A 25,180-nucleotide genomic window follows, 5' to 3' on the forward strand; every position below is an offset into this window, starting at 1 on the left:
ATTCCATAATGTATTTCTGTTTAGGTTTTCCCTGTTTTGCAGTCTAGTTTTAAATGACTCATTTCAAATTAACACAAAGTAGTGGTAATAAAAGATAAAATGTCAAAGAAGTTATTTTTTTCTGTCCAAATCAAAGCCAGAGAAGAGTCTGAATTCCTACAAGTATATTTTACATGGGACATTACAAAACATTGACTTACAAAACAATTTTTGCCACAACCATTGCAAAGGTCATATTCACAACAGGTGCTGATGGTGGTGCTTTAATCATTCCTGAAGTGAGGTATAAATGTCACTTCTCCTGCTAAACCTGAGCATTTTCTTCATGATGTCTGTGCCAATTAAAGAGATCACAACTTGTGTACAGCACTGACTATGTACTTCTGCTTGCATAGAAGAAAGCTTCTGTCACCTCGTAACTACTCCAGCATTTACAGGGGTCAGAAAATCTGTAATCATGCTCCCATGAAACAGAACCCCTCTGTTCGAGCACATCTCCTCTAGACTCCTGTAATAATTGCTGAAAATGCAAGAAGGAAAGCAGCAGGCTGAGCTAGGCCCATCACTGGTTAGTTCACAGATTGGTGGAAACAACTGGTAGTACAAAATTCAGGGAAGTGTTAGAACCACTAATAATGAGAGCATTAACAAAATGAAGCTTAACAAAGGGACCTTTCTGGGATAAGTCTCTTATGCTGGTATTTAGATGAAGCTAGTAACTGACAAATGCCTAATTTCCTCAGGACAATTATATATTGGTATTATCAGTGCAAATAAGAAATACATGTATTAATAAAAACCTGACTTCAAACCAGCCCATAGTTGTTGGCAGTTCCTAACAAGCCAATAGCAGGAATAAAAGCCCTTCCTGCCCTCAGTATGTACAGAGCAGTTCACAAGCTAGATTTGCATTACTGTATGTAGATACTGTGTTTGGAGTAAAAGACTGTTTATGACAATGCAATGCCACACCACCACTGTTTCAGTCACACTGTTTGTTCAGTGCTATGATATGACAGCTAGTTCCTTCTGTTCTTGGGGAAAAGTGGGACAATAATTTCCAGCGTGACAGTATTTCAGTTAGTTTCTCTGCTTTTATTAACAAGCATATAATATTAATTGGCAAAACACTGGATACAAGCTTCACTATCATAAAATCAAAACATTAAGCAATAATCCCAAAAGGTTTATTCAGACAAAACTAGCCACCAATATTACAAAAATTACACAGCAACACAAAGCGTAAAAAATTGTAAACTTTCAAATGAAGCTAAGCCAAAAATATGGTTTTACACTGCGACAGTTCCAGAATCTTTATTATGCCATGTTGAGGATAAAGGCTTAGTGGTTGCACTGGCTTACTGTCCCTTAACCATAACATAATCTTGTTGCAGAAGGAAAGAACAAACTCTCCTTTTGTCCAGATTAGTCACTTGAATTCAAGATTCCATTAAACCAATGCTTTGAGTTTCAAATAAAAATAAATATTGGAACATCAATATTCAAAAATCAGGGCTTCTTCCTTCAGCCATACCTAACCATTTGCATGAATGGTCCCACTGGTTTCTGTTGAACCATCCAGGTTATTAATCAAGTTACCAATGTAAGTGTTCATAGAATTGGACATTTAGTTCCTACCCTACCACTAGGATCTGGACAGGTCACTGTGGCTTCGAAAGATTTCCAAGAAGCCTTAAGGATGATCAAATGTGGATCAAATAACAGGACCAGAGCTTTAATTTGTATATAAATAAACCATAACTCCACAGTAAAACATTACCGTTGACTTGCCACAAGATGCAAGTTCCTACAAAATGTCTGTACTGATTGCAAGTCTTGATTAAAGCAGAGATTGAAGCATTGTTCCATGTTCCTTAATGTTGTTCTCTCTGCAACTTCTTATTTCAACAACAGATCTCAAGACCTCAGTTACAGTTAGTTATATCTTACATAGAGAATCTAGTGTATGGGACAATTTTTTTGCCTTCTTATCAACTTTAGGTGGACTAACTGAAGTGTAGGTTGCATTAACATTTCCAGTGAAACATCCAAACTGAAGTGATTACCTGAGGAAATACAGAAATTTGATTTTTCTGTACAGTCAAGCCTTCTGTACAAAATGCATTTTACGTACTTATTAAGATTCATCTTGCTGATGTACAGACTGGTTGGCTTTCTCCTACTATATTTAGTTCAATGGTAAGACACATAATGCTGTAAAATAGGCTAATTGTCTGGTTATGTTTATCATCCAGTAGAAAAAAAACCTCAATGAATCTCTAGGACTAACTATGTTGTTATAAAGACAATAAGAGCCAGATAAACTTTCCAAGGCTCATAGTCTATTGGAAAAAAATAGCACCATCATAGTTGTAGTCTGATATTTTTTATGGTCCCATATCCCCAGAGGTGATAGTGTTGTGTATATATACTATTGCACAACCAATAAAAATAAATATTCCCAGGTTTGATGGTACACAAATATACCAGACATAACAATGGCACAAAACATTTTCGGATAGGCTGCAAGTCTTGCCAATTGTTTCCACAATTCACATTAAGGTTTCTTGAAAGATCATTTATTTTAAAATATTGCTGACAGATAGGTCTTGTACTTAGACAAATTTAAATCCCACACTTCACTCTTAAAATAATAAAAAAAAAGAACAAATCAGAAAACACACACCCCCCCCCAAATAATAGCCCCAAATAAAACCCCATTTGAACAGTGAGAAAAACCATCTACGTTCCTTTTAAATTTAATGGTAAGTAGATGCTACATTTACAATTTAAACATATGCCTAATAAATGCATGTTTCAAACCTATTGCACAAAAGTGTAATGCTCTTTATCCATACAAAACAAAAACATACAAATAAAAGCTACTCAAACTCAATGTAAAAGGAAGAAGCTTGTAAAAACATCTTACAATTCCATTTTATATGCCCGTAAATAAAGCTGGACCACCGAAACCAAAAATACTTGGATGGTAAAATAAGACAGAAGGATTAAAATAGAATAAATAATTTTATAAAGTTAAAATTTAAACCCCCAAATCTTATTTAAATTCAATATTATATATTCTATCTGAATTCTCTATTTTTAATGAAACTATATTTAATGAGACTCTGAGCGTGGGTGATTCATCAGTCTCATTGCTGCTGAGGATAATGCAACAAGATACTTCTTTACTGCAATTATTTACCAGCATAAGCAATTGTGAAAACTACTTCACAGTATTGGCATCTTCATGAAAGCCAAAATAAACTAACATGATCTCACTAGGACTAAGAGTTACCTATGCTGAGTCCACTCTTAGTCCAACTTTGAACAGTATCACGGTTATTTTGCTCAACACTAATGATATAAATTAACTGTCTCTTAAGCTTCACAGAAGTGAAACAAGGCTCTGACCCAAAGAAGACCTCCCTCTGACCTTAATTCAATTGCATCGTAGTCTTCTAGTAAGGCTAAAGGAAATAAACATATGGTCCAGACACAGTCACATGCCTCCTGAGGGAAAGAATCTCTGTAGCAAAGATGTTGTGACATGTGATTTAGAAAAATAACTGGGTGGGTTTGTATTTTTTTTTTCTTTTTACTGGTGAGGTTTTATCAGATTAAACACATGGCAAAAGCAGTTACACACAATGATGAGCAGAAAAAACAGCTGTAGGTATTAATACTGGCTTGAATTTATGTATCCATACAGGTATAAACAGAGTTTTCAATCTATTGATAGCACCGTAACAAATTCAAGTGATTCTAAAGATGGTTATAAATGTATGTTCTGTACTGTAGATTGTTACAGCAAGAGATAGATTTGAAAGGCTTCTGAACTTGCATGCTCGTAACTAATTTCTCAGTTGCACAAGTACACAGGAAAGTACTAAAACCCCAATGTACTTTTACAGAACTGCATCAATATCTAGTCATACAAAGAGTTTCTGCAGTACACACACAGTCTGAGGTAGACAGATCTCACATAAAGATATATATATATTTTTTATGTGTGTGTATATATATATCCTGATTAAGGTGGTTAATCAGAATGCTGTCTGGCAGCTTTAATTTTACGTCTACATCAGGTGCAGCCAGTGTCTGTATACTCAGGGTGCACAGAGGGTGGACACTTACAGCGCTGTTCATATTTTCAGTGCCTCAGTGGCTACAGCCAGTTACTTATTTACACTAGGACAGTAACAACCACATAAGTAGCTCCAGAAAAGCCCAGGAGGTCAGTTTGTGTAAACATCCATACCACCTGCATTCACTGTTTCATTAGAAGATTATAAAGGTGGTAGACCCATGATGTCGTTCGTTCTCTTCTGCCAGTTCAAGTAATGTTAAAGACAGAAAAAAAGCTAAATACAGACATCTGAGTCCATGAACAGTAAGACAAAACCAGAGCCAAGTTCAATTCCATTGCTTCTATGCATGCACACAGACCATCCCTCCCACCCCAAACCCAGCCACCCAGCCCAGATGTAGAGCTCTGCATAACCCAAACACTCAAATGCAGCTATCCTATACCCTCATCTGCAAGGACAGCAGCCCTTTTTGGCCTTTGTGTGGCTGCTCTTTCCCTCTCCACAGCTCGGTATGCTCCCTTTTATTCCCTGCTCGCATACTTCTTGATTTCCTTCCCATTCACATCTGTGACTGTGATTAAAAATGAGGAAACCTGTTTTCAAAGGTAAACACAAGTTGGAGCACCCCTTCTGCAGCAGCAGGGCTGAAAAAGGAGGACTGAAGACTCTGAAAAAGGAACTTGTGGGACACATGCTGAGGAATGTGATGCTTTGAAAACTCAAGAAGAGGAAGAGGATTTAAAATGCTTGGTTAAACCTCTTGCAGTTAGCAGCTTCCTGTTACTGAGTAACAAGTTATACTTTCTAGCAGAAAAGGGGAAGGAGCACACCTAAAGGAAGCAGGGCAGTTACAGGAAAACTTTTTTTTCTTATCCAAAGACAATTTATCAAAAAATACAGGGTTTAATAACAGGAAGAGCAACTAGCTTTTTCAGCTGACTGGAGAACTCTTCCAACAATCAGGAGGTTAACTATTTCCAGCTACCAGTAATATGGCATAGCCTGTTTTCAGTGACTTGACACCTGTGCCAGACAAATACTCTCACAATCACGCTATATATGCTATACTGTATACAGCTTGCAGAAATCACTTTCAACTACTGTTTTTAAAAAGCTAACTATTTCAAAAAGCCTTACAGAAAGTGCAGTGAACCCTGCCAAGTGTTATTGAAGTTGCATTCTATAACACAACATAGTTATATGTGTGTATAGATGTATGCACGCACGCATACATACGCACGTGTGGATTACCTTGCATCCATTACAGCTGATGCAAGCAGAATTATCAGTTAAGGCCAGAAGGTGCTAAAATAATCTTGTCTGACCCGCACCACTCCCCACCCCCCCAACAGCTAGGAACTGCGCTAAAGAAAATGCTATGGTTTTGTAAGAAAACAGCTAAAGGAAATCTACAGCTGCTTATAATGATCTGAGGAATTTTTAATCAGTGAAATTAAAACTGTGCAATATCACCCAAAGTTGCCCAAGAGCCAGTGTTTCAATAGCTAGTGAAAGCAAATTCTCTCTAAATTAAAAACTGATTTCTGCAAGCCACAACTACATAAGAAATGTTTATTTGTTAAGAAGTTCAGAAATCTAGCTCTTTTGAGTATTTGTCATTATGTGGTGCAATTGCCACAGCAAAATATCAGGGCACATTAAAATCAACTGAAATTATTTCTATTAATCTTACCAAATCAACATGCATAAGGGAGTGTCAAAACTTTACTAAACCACAAAATGAGGGGGAGCAATAACTGGGCAGTAATGACAAACTTATTGGTTTCCCAGATTTTGAGAAGTTTTCAATGCAGCATAATAAATTATCACCAGTCACTATATCATTAGGTATGTTCAATGTTCTACAGAATAACTTGAATAAAGCCAATGCAATCAGGCATACTATATAAGACAAGAACACTTTGCAAAAATATAGTTTTTAAAGATTCAGAATGTGAAAAGTAACTAAATGCAACTTGGTGTCAAAAGCAACATTTTTAAATCACCTCACAACATTCTAACTTATTACTGTGTAAGAGATAAATCAGGCTGAGCTACATGGAACTGTGAAGTGTTTTCAGCATCTGTAAACTTAGTGCTGGTAGTGTCTTGTTGAGTTGCAACTTCTTTCTTCCGTACAAAAAAAGTATAAATATTTTCTGTCCAGAAATCTAGGTAACACGTCCCTAGAAGAAATATTCAGAAGGACAGTCCACTATGAAAGCCCTAGTCTTCCAAAATTACTTGGCTGGTTTGTGTCACGTGATTAGTGATGCACTAAGAAGGTGCCAGATGATAGTCTCTGCAAAAAACTCTGTCCAGAAGGACAATAAAGTTTCTCTTACAGCAAGTCCATTTTGGGTCTGTAATGTAGCAGTAGAGGTGCTTTCTGCAAGACAGAAATATCAGGTAAGTTAAGAAACAAAACCAGAACTAATCTGTTCAGCAGGTAAAACTTTTGTTTCATAAACAAAAGCTTAACTAAACTATCAGAGTAGCTATCTGCCCTGTCAAAATTTCACCAAGGCAAAGACAAGATGCAATTTCATCTGTGGAGCTCAAACAAGAGATGAAGAACCCTCTCCTGTTTGTCTCAGGAGCTGATCACCTTAAGATTAGTTCTACGAGGTCTGTTTAACCTGGAAAACCCATTCCCAGTAAGGAAGCAATACACATGATGTCTAGAGAGCAGCATGAGAGCATGTGGTATTTCATATTTAACAGGTCTCACTTGATTCCTCTTCTGTGACTGTATCCATTGCTTTTTTATGAATAGGTAAACTTTCAACATCCTCAACATCCTGCACCAAGGAGTTCTGTGTCTCATGTTAAGAACTGCTTTCTCTTGTTTCTTCTGGACCTCCCACCTCCCACTTTTGTTTTACATCCCCCACCTCTTTCACTTGAGAAGTCAATTTACAGTTCCCCTTTCCATGTGACTCACATGCATAGATTTTCATGATAAAGGTGAATAGTGGACTTGTACAGATGCACATCAATTTGATGCTGCTCTTTGGTTCTCTTCCTCACCCCTACGCCCCAGTCCCTAACATTTGCTTTGTATCCTTTTATATTTACCTATGTTGAACTTAAGGTGCTCATTAATCACCTGTCACTCAGAACTGTAAAGGCTTTCTTCAATCCTTTGTCAATCTGTCTTCGCTATCCTAAATAACCACAGTTCAGTGCGCTGTTACTGCACTACTCAAATTCCTTTCCAGGTCATTCAGGAGCATCATACAAAACAGACTGCAGTAGGAATCCCCTTACTGACCTCTCTACATTTCAAAGACTGATGATTGACTTCTATCCTGTAACTCTTATGCAAGTTAATTATTTTTCTACACAGACAGAAAAACGTTTCCCCACTCCCACCTGCACCTCTTCTAGATATGCATCCACAGCCATCAAGTGGTTCTACTTCAGTCACTGTAAGCTTGAACAGTGTTGTTTGTCCAGTATGAATACTAATTCCTAGTTCAAATATCCCCAAATACACATACCCTGTAGGTGTGACTTGCCTCCTGAGTGTTCCATTTTGCAATTAATTTTTACACCCATTTCACTTGAGCTGCCATTACTAATGTGATAACTAATACTCAGAATGAATGCCCCCCTGTTTACTATTCAGTTTCACGGAAGTTGTTTAAAGAAACCACAATAAGCAAGTCAAAGATGTACTCAAACATTTTTAACCAGCCTTGTTTGTGCCTACTAAATGCTGCTAGAAGTTTTCTTAACTACGGCAGACAAGCATTTAAATTACTGCCTCTCTTTTAGACGTAAAACAGCCTTCTTGATCTACAGAAGAGAACTGTGTTGAAAATTTCTGCCTTTTCTGCATCACAATCAATTTCCCCACCTACGTGGATTAAAACCAGTTTTACCTGAAATAGCTAAAAACAGTACTTTCTCGTGGCTTCCCCTTCCTTTGTCAGACTTGGTAACAATTTGACAGTTGCAGTGTTCCCTCTTCCCTAGCAGTTAATACTTAATTTCCCTTTCCTTCATAGAATCACAGAATTGTTTAGGTTGGAAAAGACCTTTAAGATAGTAGAGTCCAACCATCAACCATGCCTATTAAACCATGTCCTGAAGTGCCTTGTCTATGCGCTTTTTGAATACCTCCAGTGATGGTGACACCACCACTTCCCTGGGCAGCCTATTCCAAAGCCTAACGACCCTTTCAGTAAAGAAATTTTTTCTAATATCCACTCTATACCTCCCCTGCCACAATTTGAGGCCATTTCCTCTTGTCCTATCTCCAGCCACCTGACAGAAGACACCAGCACCCACCTCACTACAACCTCCTTTCAGGTAGTTGTAGAGGGCTACAAGGTCTCCCCTGAGCCTCCTTTTCTCCAGACTAAACAACCTCAGTTCCCTCAGCTGCTCCTCATAAGACTTGTGCTCCAGACCCCTCACCAGCTTCGTTGCCCTTCTCTGGACACACTCCAGCACCTCAATGTCTTTTCTGTAGTGAGGGGCCCAAAACTGAACACAGTAGGCCCAAAACTGAACAGTTTTATCTTCTTAGAAACAAAATTAATACTTGGTGTTTAAGGATGCTGTATTAGGTATTTACTAAAGTATCTTTTTATTGAGTTTGCAGTTACTGCAGTACAGTTCCAAATGACACCTATTTTATAAACATTTTATTTGGCCACTACGTGATTTACTTAGAACCACTGTATCATACCTTAAATCTCCATCTAGTAACAACTACAAACTTGAGTGTGTGGTCCTTGCCAAGAATCTCTTCATTGCATAATATGTCCAGCTGACAAAACAAAGATGACAGTTAATTCATTGGGACACAGTGCATGAAACAATGTATTTCAGATAATACTACAAATGTTTGACAAGATTTTTTTTTTCTCTGAAGACACTGGAACTGTTCATCTTGCAGTCATTCTGCAAAAAACCAGTAGCAACGAAAGAAAAGAGAATGTCTTTTCTCAACATAAAATGCTGAAAGACCAGGAAATATTGTATGAACGGGACTTAACTGAGTTGGCTTCTTGAACAGTACTAATGCCCTTCCTAAAAGCTTTCCATGCTTTTAAAAAGGCCAAATAAAATGATTAAGGAGACATAATTCACAAATCTCAAAGACAGCTCTGTTATTTAACATACTATGAAAATTTTTTACTTAACACCAGCCAGGTGGCTTTCTGCTATAAGGATACATTTTTTTAAAAAACTGCCTGCCACCTCCCTCATATATTATATTTATGGGGTTTCTGCAGATACTCAACAGCTATTTTTACTTTTCTCAGTGTTTAAAGATCTTGGTATTAGAAACAGTGAGGATATAAAAACAAAAACATGAGGATCATACAACTACTAATCAAATGAACTGTAATAGCTGAACATAAACTACAACAGGGAACATGCATTAAAACAGTAAGTTCCACCAAGGTTATATTAACAATGCTTTACCACACAGCCCAGAAAGACCTGAATGTGCATGCAGTCCACTTACATGACTTATCTAATTGGCAGTAACTCAAACCTGCAATAGTCTATAGCAATCAACCAAGTGCCCACAAGCTTAAATCCTTCTACTATGTACCTGTTACTTGGTACTGGTACACTGATTACACCACAATTCATGTACTCTTTAAGAAGGTAGGGAGGGATCACAAAAAAATAAACAGTACTCCTGAAAGTTTGTTCCTTCAGTAAAAGCCAAGCAGGTTGTTAAATCACAGACTAGCACAGCAGAACAGAGGGCTTAAACACAACAGACAAAGAAATAACCCCCTTCACACAGTGATGGTAGCTATGTTACTGCTGGGCTACAGCCAGGAGTCAACCACTTCCAAGCTAGCTGAGGACGAGACAGAAGATACAGTTTTGTTTCAGGAAGACTAGCAGAGTTTGGGGACATACTGCAAACATAAGACAGGCGTTGGTTTGAAGTGTACAGAAGCTGGGAAGGAAGAGTGATACAGATGCAAACTGGCTGTTGAAAAGTTTCAGCAGAAAGGTGTTGACATATTGGACTGGAAAGCAGTTGTCGGATTTGAATTAAAAGTCTTAATTAAATTCAGTGAGTGACATAATGTGAGGTTGGGAGATGTCAAGCTGAGAGTCAATTGAGACGTCTACAGACTATGACCAAGAGCCAGCAAAGTGGTAAACAGAGCCTGCATTTGTATGTTCGCCACTTAATTTTGAATCTGAACTAGGGGAAGTGCAAAGAATTGCTTTTTTTCTGTACCTTTCACCATAAATTCTTCCCATGATTCCAAGTATTCCCTGCAAAGGAAGGGAAAAGTAGGTATCTAATAACACTCTGGTCATGGTAGGCAGCAACTTCAGATTGAGCTTCGCTGAGAGCATAAAAAGGGACAAAATATTTGTGGTGCTTTCTCTTAAACTGGGCTTCAGTAGTGTTAAAGTGTTTGTTACTGTCTGTCCCCGGCACTGACCATGAAATCTCTGAAAGGGTGGGGTGTACCTGACTACAAGCTGTCAAACAAAGCACCTTGCTAGAGTCCATTTCAACACATGTGGAAGCACATAACCAAGCCTTTTAGCTCAACAATTTGTATACGGACATAAAAAGATGCACTGCAAACTAAATGGCAAGTCCTGTATAGACCCAAGAAAGGACAAGAAAATGGCTGCATAACATGTAATTCAAGAAACAGTATATGCTTCTGTTTTCTGAAAATAAAATCAGACAAAAAGATGTTCCTTTGCAAAGGAACAATCCCACACTTTTCGTAAGGTTTTGATACCTGCAAAATCATTTAAAAAAATTAAAATATTACCTCATTAAAAGAAGAAAGGTTAAGTTTTTTGGCAATGAACTTCTTTAGATGCAAGACTGTTGCTTGTGCTGAGCAACGAATCCATTTTCGTTTCAGTCCACGCAATTTGCTGCTATTGCATTCCAAGCAGATGCTTACCTTCAGGAAAAAGCAAAAACAGTCAGGGTTGGCTGGAACAATTTTCTGCAGTCTTCATTATGTATCCCATAAGCAGTTTTTATTAATACAGAAAAGTGAAAACGTACAGTACTAGTTAGTATTCCTTAAACTGAAATGCCTGTAGTCCTATTAAAAAACCCCTCACATTTTCTAACATCTTGTTGGTTTAGTGGTAAGCACTACTGCAACCAAAATAAATCTAGACAAAAAAGTTCAAGAATGAATTTTTGATGTTGGAACAAGGCTGCTCCAGTCCAAATTCAAAGGCTGCGAATAGCTCAACAGGACCCTATGTCAAAAGCTGGAGTAAGATACACAGTAAGAATACCATTGCCATTTTTTAATGATTGCTTTTAACGTAACTTCTTGCTTTTAATGCAACTGCTAATGACAGTTCAAAACAGAATTTTAACAATTTTAAGAGAGAATTTAAAGTTTAAAAAGAATGGAGACAAATGACATAGCAAATTGTTAAAATTCTAAAGATCATCCCCCCAAAGGTCCCTCTAATTTCTATGCTTCAATTCTCACTTCTTTTCTTATCCAGCTATTCGTTACTTAGTCTAAGCTTTTTGTGAAGATTTACTTTATGCACTAAGAGGATCTAGTACTAGGTACAATCCCTTTGAAAGTTCCCTTACATTATAATTGAAAAGAAAATTAATCCGAGTTTAATTTAGTCTGGACACACATAACATGAAAACATAAAAGGGATGGCTTATTTATCGCAGAAGGAGACTTCACTTTCAAGCATGCTTTCACTTTAAAACTTACTGATGAACTTCCCAGCTTTCATACTATTTTTATGGTATGTGTAGAGGTTTAAAACAAAACAACTATTAAGTTAGAAGGAGTGTAAAAGGTTTTGTTCATAATTATTGATACACATTCAGCTCAATGTAACACAACAACACTGGAATACGGTCCTTCAGCAGGGAGGGGGGGGGGGGGGGGGGGGGGGGGCGCAAATAACCTGAATTTTGTTTTGAAAGCAAATAATACTTTGGAAAATCATAAACAAACAGAATTATCAAATCTCAAGGCAAACGTCTTCAGTGTATTCTCCATACCTGCCAAAACCCAAAGAAGAAACTCATGCTTACACAAAAGCCTTGGTCAACACTGCATTGTTTGTATCAGAGGACAGAAAAAACATCTTGAAACAGTTATTTTTCTCGTTAGCTTACCAAAGCACTGAAACTGAAATATAGGATAAAATTAAAACATGCACTATGAGCTCACCTGTTCATCACTTCGGTGGTAGTCATTATCTTCTTCCTGTTTTTCCTCTGAAGTTTCTTTGTTTGAATTTTCATCTGTTTTAGTTTCACCTTACACAAGAAACCAGATATATGGGATAACACACAGCAGCAGCTTGTAATGCTAATTTGATTAAAACAGCACAGTTCAGGACTGCAATATAGAATAAACTTTGCTTTTCCCTAATTGTGCTTATCTGCTTAGGCAACACTAGCCTCACACATGAAAGACAGGAATGCATACAGAGAGCAACCTTCACTTCAACTGCTAGCAGCCCTGAAGCTGCATAATTTCACAGAGCCCCCATGTAGGCACTACTATGGAGATCTCCTCCGCTAAGTGTAATATGCTATGACCAACTAAAAACAAAGATTCTGTACACAAATAAGGGACAAAGCCACAATCCTACACTCGCTGTATTGTGCTATAAAACAATCGTGACTGTAATAACCCAACTAGACACATACCTCCAACAGGTCTGTTCATCAATTTACTAGCCATCACCCACCCAAGACAAAATAAATAAAGGACCATTTACCATTTCGATGGGAATCTAGGTGCTGTTTTGTAGAACATGTCTCCCCTTTGATGTCCCCTGGAACTTCCATGCCCAGTTTGTGATAAAACTCCCTTTGCTTTTTCATTTCCGCTGTTTAAAATTGTAAATATTAATCCCTGTAATAAAGTTCTAATGCAATATTTACGAAGTTACTCCAAATCCCTTCCTTCTTAAGTGAAACAGGCTTGCTAACAAGTAGTGGTATTGTCAGTATTTACTGCTCTTCTATCTCTGCTATTGTTCATGCCTCATTTTTCAGATTTCATCTGTATAGCTACTACTACACCATTCCTATTAGAATGAGATAGTAATTAAAGCACTATTCCTTATTTTGAATTCCTCCCACAATATTTCAGTCAAACCGTTGGTTTTGAATTTTTATTTACAGTTCTGGTTTTCAATATGCTATAAATAATTTTTAAATAATCTACTTAATCTTACTGATGTTTGAGAATGTTCTGCTTTTGCAGCTTAAATAGATTAAAATACTCTATTTAAATGAAAGTTGTAACATACATTAAGACAAAAAAATTACTGAGCAATTACTGTAACGTACTTCTTTAATTGAACAGATCCAGTCTCGAAGAGGATCATGAAAACACAAATTGAAAGTTACCTGCTAAGAAATGAGTCTCACAGTAGCAGAAACTTCACTGAAACTGAAACCTGTTCTGCAGTACATTCTACCTCTGAGAATTTTAGAATGCTGGCATAACAGGTTTAAGTACACAGTTTAACAAGAACAAATGAGAGTTACAGTGTGCCCGCATTCAAAGGCTGAACTACTATTCTGCTTTACATAATACTACTTTCCAAAGAAATATCACATCTTTCCTCCCACCACTGCCACCCCCAATTGCTGCTAGTACAGGTATGACATTAAACTAATTACTAGAAATGACACAAATGAAGGAATACGGTTTTCCATTGTATTTCTCCTCATTTCCTCCTCCACCATTTTCAACACCTGAAACTTTTTTTTTTTTTAAGTGTTAAAGAAGTATGTGCAAAATGACCTCTAAACAAGGTCATACCACAACTTACCTTCTTGGAGGCCTGGCACAAGTTTGTAAACAATATCTTGCATTGTTCTGTCATGACTAGCAAAAAAAAAACAAAATCAAAAGTTTAAGTCAACCATCTTGATTCAAAACATTTCTCTTAAAAAAGTTCTAGTACTTAATTGATGTAAAATCTCTAAATTCACCTAAGAAGAATTTCAATTCTCGAATCAGTATTTATGTCAAACGAGAGGACAGTAATGTGAAACAAATTATGAAAAAGTACAGGCTGAGACAAAAACCCAATGGAAGTGTGAGGAATAGTCTTGGACATGTCAAAGATGGAACATGGCCTCCTGCATCAAGGAGAGTATGTCACCAAATCTCAAAATTCTTTGACAATTTTGAGGTAAACTCATTTTTATTACTAAAGAATCAAGGATAGTCTGTTTCTTACAGACTCATCTCTCATATTTCTAGATGTTGTGGTTTAACCCCAGCCAGCAACTAAGCACCACGCAGCCACCCACTCACTTCCCCCCTCACCCAGTTGGATGGCGGAGAGAATCAAAACAAAAAAAAAAAGTAAAACTCATGGGTTGAGATAAGAACAGTTTAATAGAACAGAAAAGAAGAAACTAATAATGATAATGATAACACTAATAAAATGACAACAGTAATAATGAAAGGATTGGAATGTACAAATGATGCACAACGGAATTGCTCACCACCCGCCAGCTGACGCCCAGTTAGCTCCCAAGCAGCATTCCCCGCATCCCCACTCCCCTTAGTTTACATACTAGATGTGACATCACATGGTATGGAATACCCCATAGGCCACTTTGGGTCAGCTGCCCTGGCAGTGTCCCCTCCCAACTTCTTGTGTCCCTCCAGCCTTCTTGCTGGCTGGGCATCAGAAACTGGAAAATCCTTGACTTTAGACTAAACATTACTTAGCAACAACTGAAAACATCAGTGTTATCAAGATTCTTCTCATACCCAACTCAAAAACACAGCACTATACCAGCTACTAGGAAGACAATTAACTCTATCGCAGCTGAAACCAGTACACTAGACTACTTCATTATCTTTACTAGGCTTCTCCAACAATGCAAGAGAATGGTTCACAGAAAAAGACCACAACAATAAAATTTTACTTTGTTCTTAAAAGCCAACATTTTAACTGTGAGCAAGGTTATGTAGCTCAGAAGCCTGTATAGGGTCAAATAAAAGAAAAGGTAATAATCCTACTGGAACTGGAGCAGCAGGATTGGTTAAGATTCTAAGCTTTAATTCCCAGCTCACATAGAAAAAAATCTGTTTTAGTCTAAAATAAGTCACTGACTAAAAGAAACAAAGTATTACCCTAAATTCCAATTGATAAATAAAATTAGAAACATTTTGAATGTCTGTCTCAGCTGCTGCAAGGTCATTACTCCAATAGAGCTTGCAATACCAAATCCTGAATCTGATTTAAATAGAAGAGGCTTACAATACTAGTCCCAGGCTTCTCATCACCTGACATGAGCATTTCACAGCAATGGAGACCAGTGAACAAGTACAAAACCAGTGACAAATCAAGAGATTTACAATGGACCATTACAATCTTTCAAGTAGCACTATAAGAAGAATCAAAATACCATTATTGCTAAATTCATGTCATTTCAACCAGTAGCAATGCCATTTGCACAGGCTGGGATATTCAAGTGTCACATAAGGATTGCAGGAACATCTCCAAAAATATTTCAGCATAAATGAGTAAATCAGCCATGACTATTAGATTAGAGGTGAGAATTTAACAGGATTCAGAAATGTGAGATAGGAGACATATAAATAATAATGAGAAATTAATAATAACAATAATAAAATTACACTACTACTACTACTAAAAGAATTGGAATATACAAAACAAGAGTTGGAAAATGCAATTGCTCACCACTCACCAACCAAGGCCCAGTTAATTCCCAAGCAGCGATTCACCCCCCAGGCCAGCTCCCCCCAGTTTATATACTGGGCATAACATCACATGGTATGGAATATCCCTTTGGTCAGTTTGGGTCAGCTGTCCTGGCTGTGTCCCTCCCAACTTCTTGTGCCCCTCCAGCTTTCTTGCTGGCTGGGCATGAGAAGCTGAAAAATCCTTGACTTAGTATAAACACTACTTAGCAAGAACAGCAACATCAGTGTGTTATCACCATTGTTCTCAAGACTAAATCCAAAACCTATCACTATACCAGCTACTAGAAAGAAATTTAACTCTACCCCAGCCAAAACCAGGTCACACGGTGATAAACAAGTAAGAAAATTTAGGAAAAAGCTGTGCTGTATTACAGAGGCTAGAAGTCTAGAGTGAAGCTAGTTGCACTTTTACTTTCGCACTTACCCAATATACTGTAACGGGTGGCTCTGATGTATAACAATTCTACAGGTTGGACAGGTATTGTTTTCCTCCAAATATTTCACTAGGCAGCTTCTACAGACTGGTAACAAGGACATTCATAATTAAAAAGAAATAGAAGAAGCATAATAAAAAAAAGTTTGTTTTCATACAGTCACAGAAATGCACCTTACTGAAATTTACACAAAGTTCATTTTTAACATCATGTAAACATGACATCTAATCATGCAGAATGCAGTTTCCGATATCTTTAATTGATGTTCTTGACACAGGGAAGTAGTGCACTAGAATTAAGGCATCTGTACCTAGCCAGAGTCTTCCTAATAAAGCACACAACACAGAATCCCACTCCAGAATTCACCAGAACAGTAATTTCTAGCAGGCCAACATCATATTGCTTGCACTGTTCTGCTTGCACAGATGATATTACAAGAGCTGTATGCCATTAAGATACTAAGCCTATTCGCTTTATCCATGGCGACATACAGAAGTAAAGTGTACGGTGGCAATTAACCCAACACAAAAAAATTATTGAAAAGTTGGATGCTTTTTTTAAAAGAACAGAGAACTTTCAAAAAGTGGATATGCAGGTGCTATTTTAATTCTACATTTCACAGAGTACACTACAGTTAAACTTCCATCAGAAGAAAAAACCTGCATGGGCACAGACCTTCAGTATTTATAAAATGCCCTGGTAGAAGTTGCTAAAACAGTCACTCATTATAAAGCTCCATGCTTTCGGAACTGTTTCCATACATACACAAAATCACCCATATTTCTTTCAAAGTAAACCATTTACGCTTTCCTTGTGTCCCGTGTCTGCCCGCTTCCCTCCCCCCCAAAAAAACCCCACTGCTCAAAACATACACTACTACATGATATCCTGACTTACTTGAAGTTACAACTCAAGAATGTAGAGAGAAAAAAAAAGGGGGAGGGGGGGTGGCTTTTTCTTGAACAGCAGCAGTTCATGTAACCTTGGTGCTAAGGCACTTGTTCTTATCACATAAAATGAAACTATTTCTGTAACTATAGTGCCATCTACCTCTCAGACAAGATGATAATATGTCATGGTTTAACCTCAGCCGCAGCTAAGTGCCACACAGCTGCTCACTCACTTCCTCCCCCATCCAGTGGGATGGGGGAATAGGACAGAAAGGAAGAAAATAATAACAATAATAAAATGACAATAACAATAACAATAATTAGAATATACAGAACAAGTGATGTACAGTGCAATTGCTTTCCACTTGCTGACCGATGCCCAGTTAATTCCCAAGCAGCGATTCACCCCCAGGCCAACTCCCCCCAGTTTATATACTGGGCATGACATCACATGGTATGGAATATCCCTTTGGTCAGTTTGGGTCAGCTGTCCTGGCTGTGTCCCCTCACAACTTCTTGTGCCCTTCCAGCCTTCTTGCTGGCTGGGCATGAGAAGCTGAAAAATCCTTGACTTAGTATACTACTTACCAACAACAACAGTATGTTATCAACATTATTCTCATACTAAACCCAAAACCTAACACTATACCAGCTACTAGAAAGAAAAATAACTCTATCCCAGCCAAAACCAGGACATAATACAATTAAATAAACGCCTGTTAATACCAAAAAAATTGTGCAGCAGCAAATGAAGCATAGTAAGTTTGCATTCTGCATTGTATTTACACACTTAGGATAACAGTACTATTGCTGTCTAACTGTTGCAGAGGTTAGACCAAGCCTCATGGCTTTGCACATTAAGCACAGGTATCGCACAGCAGTGTGTGCCAGTGGAGTGCTAGAGCAGTAGATCCATTTGCAGAAGTGAAGCCAAACCCCAGTCTTACCAAGTCAATGAAAGCAGAACCTGACAGTGGAAGTAGCCAAAGGTATCCTGGGAAGAGTATAGGGATGTTGCCCACTCGTGTAGGGAGGGTGTCAGGAAGGCCAAGGCGCAGCTGGAGCTGAACTTGGCAAAGGACGCGAAGAGTAAGAAGGGCTTCTATAGGTATGTCAGCCAGAAAAGAAAGGTCAAAGAATGTGTACTCTCCACAATAAACGTGACCAGCAAACTGGTAACAACAGAGACGAGGAGAACGCTGAGGTACTCAACAACTTCTATGCCCCAGTCTTTGCTGGCAATCTCTCTTCCCACACCTCTCGAGTGGATGGACCTCAAGGCAGGAACTGGGGGAGCAAAGTCTAGAATTGTAAGTCCCCACTGTAAGAGATGATCAGGTTCATGACCACCTGAGGACCTGACGAGATGCGTCCTAGAGTCCTGAGGGAATTAGCTGATGTAGTTGCCAAGACACTTTCTATCATAGTCATAGCAGTCAGATGAAGCTCCTGGTGACTGGAAAAAGGGAAATATTACACCCATTTTAAAAAGGTTAGAAAGAGAGGATCCTGGGAACTACCAACCTGTCTGCCTCACCTCTGGGAAGATCATAGAACACAGCCTCCTAGAAGCTATGCTAAGGCACATGGAGGATAAGGAGGTGGTTAGAGACAGTCAGCATGTCTTCACCAAGGACAATTTTTACCTGACCAACCTAGGGGCCTTCTACAATGGAGTGACTACATCAGTGGACAAGGGAAGAGCTACAGATGGCATCTATCTAGACTTCTGTAAGGCCTTTGACATGGTACCCCACAACATCCTTCTCTCTAAACTGGAGACATATGGATTTGATGGATGGACTATTCCGTGGATAAGGAATTGGCTGCATGGTTGTGTCCAGAGAACAGTGGTCAATGGCTCAATGTCCAGATGGAGATCAGTGACAAGTGGTGTCATTCAGGGGTCCATATTGGGACCAGTACTGTCATCTTCAGTGACATAGACAGTGGATCAAGTGCACCCTCAGCAAGTTTGCAGACAACTCCAAGCTGAGTGGTGCTGTTGACACACCTGAGGGACGGGATGCCATCCAGAGGGACGTGGACAAACTCAAGAAGTGGGCCCATGTAAACCTCATGAGGTTCAACAAGGCCAAGTGCAAGTTCCTGCACCTGGGTCAGGGCAACCCCCAGTATCAATACAGGCTGGGGAATGAAGGGATTGAGAGCAGCCCTGCAGAAAGGGACTTAGGGGTTCTGATGGATGAAAAAGCTGGATAGGAGCCAGGAATGTGCACTAACAGCCCAGAAAGTCAACTGTATCCTGGGCTGCATAAAAGTGTGGCCAGCAGGTCAAAGGATGTGATTCTCTCCCTCTACTCTGCACTGGTGAGACCCCACCTGGGGTACTGCACCCAGCTCTGGAGCCCTCAGTACAAAAAAGACATGGACCTGTTAGAGCGGGTTCAGAGGAGGGCCACAAAAATGATCAGAAGGATGGAACACCTCTCCTCTGAAGAAAGGCTGAGAGAATTGGGGTTGTTCAGCATAGAGAAGAGAAGGCTCTTACTGAGGCCTTTCAATACTTAAAGAGGGCTTATAAGAAAGATGGGGACACACTTTTTAGCAGGGCCTGTTGCAGTAGGACAAGGCATAATGGTTTTAAACTAAAAAAGGGTAGATTCAGACTCGATATAAGGAAGAAATTGTTTATGATGAGCATGGTGAAACACTGGAACAGATTGCCCAGAGACGTAGTAGATGCCCTATCCCTGGAAATGTTCAAGGTCAGGCTCTCAGCAACCTGATTTAGTTGAAGAAGTCCCTGCACATCCCAGTGTGGTTAGATTAGATGACCTTTAAAGGTCCCTTCCAACCCAAACCATTCTACGATACCTTCTAAAACAACATCCCATCTCAGTACACCTTCCAGTTTGGACTAGGTATGTACTAACTCCTAAACTGAACTTGTCACTAGTCGGCTCAGGTTCTAGCAGGTTTATTAGTATCAGCACAGCATCCAAATAAATGCAACTAGATAGCTTATGAAGGGTGCTACAGTCTTCTAGATTGGTTCTTTTTTCACAGGGTCAAGTTGGGATTAATAAACTCTCCTGAAGCTGGAAGTCCTAGGAGTATGGGACAGCCAATATGGGAACCATTCTAGTGTCTGAAACAATACTATTACTAGAGTTTTTCAATTACATGGAATTTCCAAAGTCTCCAATCTCCATTTACGCAGATACTTGGGCACTGACTGTAAGCCTGAACTGAGATGTACATTTCCTGGTTACTTTTGCAGTACACTTAAATGTATCAGAGAACATTTATTAGAAAAGAACAGACAAGGTTAATCCTCACTTGTTTTTGTTTTTTTTAAAACAGTTTCCCTCTTCTTGACTTTTTTCATTTCTATATCTAGTTCAAGAAATACAGTTGGACTTTCATTGTCCCCATGCACCCTCAATACCTTTCATAACATACAAGGCTTTCCCTTTCATAACATGCAAAGACAGCTTTCACACATAAACGCTAATGAAACTCAAATTACAAATGTGAAAGGTTAACAAGACCTGCATATATCTGCTAACCTAGAATTCCAATCAAGAAACAGATGTAAACCACAAAAGACTGAACACTGAGTTACTACTACTAAGGAATTTTGTGTCTACTGACTTATAGGCCTGCCTGTCTTCAACAAACTAAAGATACAACAAAGAAACAAGTAGGAAAGGGAGCAAAAAGCTTGGTTTCCCCTCAATTCTGTTTTACAAAGGAAGTTGGCCGTGTCACTCCAAGGGACTGGCCCTGATCCTCCAAATGACACTCAAAGGACTCAAGAACTACATTTACCACTGAAGTGAAGAGCCTCTGAATGGCTGAAGGACAGGAAATTAAAGAAAAATGAGAAAGATAAGAAAACTGTGCATTTCTGAGTAGAAACAGAAAGAAAATTTCAAAGTGATATAATTCAGCAGAGAATTCACTATCTCAACAGAGAGGGCACTTTCAGGATAGATTTCGCAAGGATGTTTTTCCATGAACATATATTATTAGCATTAATGTACACAATACAAACAATGCCAACATGTATAAAGTTTTTTTAAAAAGACAGGGCTGTGTGCCTCTTCTCAGAAAACTGTAATTCTACAGGACACACATTGAAGCAGTATTCTGAAAATATAAACTGTCAAAATAAGGGAGGGACAAGCCACAAGTGGGGGGGGGGGGGGGAGGGGGGAGGGGGTGTAGAAAAAGAAAAAAATTTTAAAAAAGGAAACAGAAGCAGAAGCTAGCAAGGAGCATTCCCTAGCTTTTCAAGCAAGCACTATAGCACTGTGGATTAATCTAAAAATTTCCTCCATAAGCAAATATGAGAATGGTGTAGATGTCAGCTGAAGGGTTTTTGTGGTTTGTTTTGGGGAGTTTCTTTGTTGGGTTTTTCTTCAAGAACAATGAAAAATGACCCACTAGCTCTATGTCAGCAATGTTAACTTGTTATAATACTGGTTTTGTATACAATCTTGTTAATATCAGCAGTAAAGAACCTGGGGCAAAAACTAAGTCTAGGTTAAGGATCTCTACACTCCAAAAAGAACACTATGGAAATTAAGATGTGAAACAGATGCAGAAGAGACATGAGAATAATCAAAATGACATGGAAGCATGACAAGAACAACAAGCTTATTAAAGTTGATGATGAACAGAACTTGTAAGTGAAATGAAATACAGTGGAACACATAATCTCTGACAAATCATGAGCATTGTATTTTCCCTTTGTAAAACATTTTAGATGAAGAATAAGTCCACTGAAATTTTTGTTTTGTGGAGATGAAGCCACTGCCACCAAGTAATTCCCTTCCATGAACGTTTAGGGCTATGAGTCATTGAGATATTCAAACAACATACTAGCTTTATCAGAATAAAACACCATGACAGAAGCATTTTAAAACACAATGTTTGAAGCTGCATGACAAATGCTATTTAATAGATCAATACAGGTGCATATAAACAAAACAAATTATATTCTAAGCTCTGGACAGATAAAACTGGACAAATGGAAGCTCCTGGGTGACAAGGACATGTTGGTAAATTGCAGGGATTCTGAAGACACAGCTAGAAAAAGTACTTTTGGTAAAACGCTGTAATGTAAGGAGTAAAGCCATCAATGTGGCTGCTACAGAGGGTATTTAACGTCACTACAGCACGACTTCTGAACTGCATGTTAGTTCATCAGCTGATACCTACTTTAGCAAAGGAAACTGTGGATCAGAACAGATTCAAGACAGAAAATAGTTTTGGAGTTACCACTTTGGACTAAAAAGGTACCTCTCAGAAGGAATCTTTCTGAATCTTTAGTTGGAACTGTGCTATCTGTAAGGTTTCCATCAGAATAATGCAAACCCTAGCACTCCTACATCCCACAATGTCAACAACAAAGATACTAGGATGCACTTACACTTTCAGTTTTCTGGAAGCCTAAGGCTCTACAAGGTACTAGGGCATACTTTACTGATGTTTAATTAGAAATTCACAAAGCAATGTAACAACAAACAACTACCTCATCACAATACTATGGAACAAAAGCTTATTTCTAGGGTACAATACAACATACTTATTCTTTATCAATAAACGATGGCTGCTTTCTGCAGAGGAACAGGAGAGCAAGAGACATTTGTAAGGCTCCAGGTGGAGAACATATGCTATGTCAACTGTCAAAGAAGAGAACTAGGACTTCCACATTCCTTTAGCAGGAAGACAGACTGCATTCTTGAAAGCATACGTCACCACTAATTGTATATGGCTTCAAGTTTGTGCAGTACAGCTTTAATGTTCTCCTCATTTGCTTTGTTAAAACAGCAAGTCATCTGTTAAAAAAAGCAATGTCTAGTAAAGCATGCATTATTTTGGCTGATGCACTTTTTAATTTCAACTAAAAACCACTAAAACATGTTGCACATCAAATTAAAAAAAAACCAAACGTATTTCTTTAACTTAATTATACTTCTACTTACAAGTATGTAAGCATTCTGTTACAGTAGTAGCATCAATCAGGTATCCATTGCACAGACGACAGGTTATATGGGCATTAATGTCCCAAAGCTTAATCTTTCTCGTTAGCATCTTTGGTGTCTGCAGAAAAAACATATCAAAGTAACACAGCTGTAGTGATCAGGTAAAAGTCATTGGGAATAAATGATTAACTAGAATTAACCCTAACAGCTTTAGGCTCTAATACATTGTATATGCGCGTGCACACATACATGCACAATGATAGCATTAACTTTTAAAGGACTTCACAGAAGTGAAACAGGGTAAAACCCACACCATTTTGCAAGTTAAAATTTCAATAGCATAGAAAACAGTTGTTCTAGCATGCTATTAATAAGTTCCTTTACCAACCAGGGGACTTGGGTTTAAGGTGAAACCCTACTATTGTAGTGGTTTAAGTCATCACATTCAGTCTAGTAATAGAAAAAAATGCACAAAAACATGGAGAGAGAAAATCCTCAAAGTGATTTGAGAATGGAAAGCACTTTGACAATTGAAAAGTCAAAATAACTAGGTCTGATTTGGCATAGTAGGTTTAACCACACTTTTAAGTGTTTGCTTGTGCCAGTATGGTTAAGCATAATTTTGAAGCCGTGTCTCAATAATGGAACTGATCAGTAAACCTTCTGAAATCCCATTTTATTTAAACTCAAGTTAAAGAACATTACAGACTGAAATAGTCTTATTGGCAGAGCTGCAGTTTATTCTACTAAGAAACTTGAACTAGAAAGTTTTTCTCTCTTCAGAGCAACGGATGGCATAGCCATCATTAAAAGGAAGAAAAAGCAGAAATTAAAAATGAAACGGCTCATTTAATGTTTTTTGCAGTAACCCTAACTGGCTTTAGAGAAAACACCACACAAAGCCCATACCTTCACAGACAAACTGTTACCTTTTAAATAGAGCTATATTTTATTTTTCAAAATATATTGAAAAGAAAATTGTACTGTTACCAGAAGTTTACAGCATTCGAGTTCATTAACAGAGCAGGCTGAACTGGCTTACAACCTATTACATTTGGTCCCTGCACTGCAGAAGTCACTGAATTACGCTTTGCATTGCAGTGATTTTACTGTCCCTGGCTCTCAAAAACTAGTTTCCATCTAGCTTAGTTTGGAATACATTTCAGAATTGGAAAGGTGACACACGTTCTCCAAATTTCACACAGAAATACCATAACAAGGTTGTCTGATGTTCAATTTAATTTGTCAGATTCTTCTTCTGTCTTTAATGAAGTGGTACTAAGCAAAAAGAACTATCAAAAGGCAAACTTTCACACTAATCTGAACTATAGCAGCACCAAAAAAGTACTTTATATTCCATTATAACCTATGGAAAAGCACATCCAACAGCCACCAGTTAAAATCTGCATTGTCCTGTACAAAAATGACTAGGAAGCCTTCCAGTTTTCATGGCTAAGTAGTAAATGACACAAAAATAAAACTTTTTTTTTAATGGTATTTGAGATTTCTTAATTAAGCTAGTGTCTAGCCATTACAGAAGAATGATAGCACAACTTGGTTTTGCAGTACACAAAATAGGTCAGAATCTATACTAGGAAACTGAATTAATTCTCTAAATTTTATTTTACATTTATTTCTACCAACTGAAAACCAGCCACATATTAAACTTTTGGAAGTTAGTGCATGAGGTCTCCAGTTAAAGAAGCTACTGTATGAAGTACATTTCTATGGCACAGGGGAAAAGCTATTTAACATCACTCTTTAAGAAGAGTTCAAGAGACAGCTTACAACCACCAATTAAATAGAAAGTCAGTATATTGGAAAACATAATTCATGACAGGCAAAAGAGAAATTAAGATACAAAGGTGCTTAAAAAAGCAATATCAATACAACTCTAGTTACTTGCCTAGGCAGGAAATCAGAAAAAGGTGTTCAGGATCACCACAGACTGAATCCAAGCACTAATAAGGCAGAAGAGCCAAAAATATTACAGTGAAAACTGAAGCAAGGAATTATTTATTTTCTAAAAAAAGCATGACAGTTTTTCCCCACTACAGTAGACAAGCACTGTCACTAAAAAAACAAAAA

At 38.1% G+C, this 25,180-nt stretch overlaps 1 protein-coding gene across 14 annotated transcripts in view; it reads right to left on the reverse strand.

The window, feature by feature from the left end:
• Positions 1–397: 397 nt before the first annotated feature.
• The window catches only part of PCGF3 (polycomb group ring finger 3), a 62,048-nt gene continuing 37,265 nt past the window's right edge, over positions 398–25,180 (reverse strand). For 11 of the 14 annotated variants that reach the window (XM_049796389.1, XM_049796388.1, XM_049796385.1 and 8 more), the window contains 8 exons: positions 23,093–23,210; positions 16,236–16,332; positions 13,896–13,951; positions 12,831–12,941; positions 12,275–12,363; positions 10,874–11,011; positions 8,791–8,871; positions 747–6,480 (listed from right to left, as the gene is read on the reverse strand). In XM_049796389.1, coding sequence (XP_049652346.1) covers positions 6,433–6,480; positions 8,791–8,871; positions 10,874–11,011; positions 12,275–12,363; positions 12,831–12,941; positions 13,896–13,951; positions 16,236–16,332; positions 23,093–23,201 — 729 coding nt within the window. In that variant the 5' untranslated portion in view covers positions 23,202–23,210 and the 3' untranslated portion in view covers positions 747–6,432. Of the gene's footprint in view, positions 6,481–8,790; positions 8,872–10,317; positions 10,356–10,873; positions 11,012–12,274; positions 12,364–12,830; positions 12,942–13,895; positions 13,952–16,235; positions 16,333–23,092; positions 23,226–25,180 lie in introns of those variants that run through there. The other 3 variants (XM_049796392.1, XM_049796379.1, XM_049796393.1) reach the window with 3 other exon arrangements.

The sequence above is a fragment of the Accipiter gentilis genome, chromosome Z (assembly GCF_929443795.1).
Source record: "Accipiter gentilis chromosome Z, bAccGen1.1, whole genome shotgun sequence".
NCBI classification, from domain to species: Eukaryota; Metazoa; Chordata; class Aves; order Accipitriformes; family Accipitridae; genus Astur; species Astur gentilis.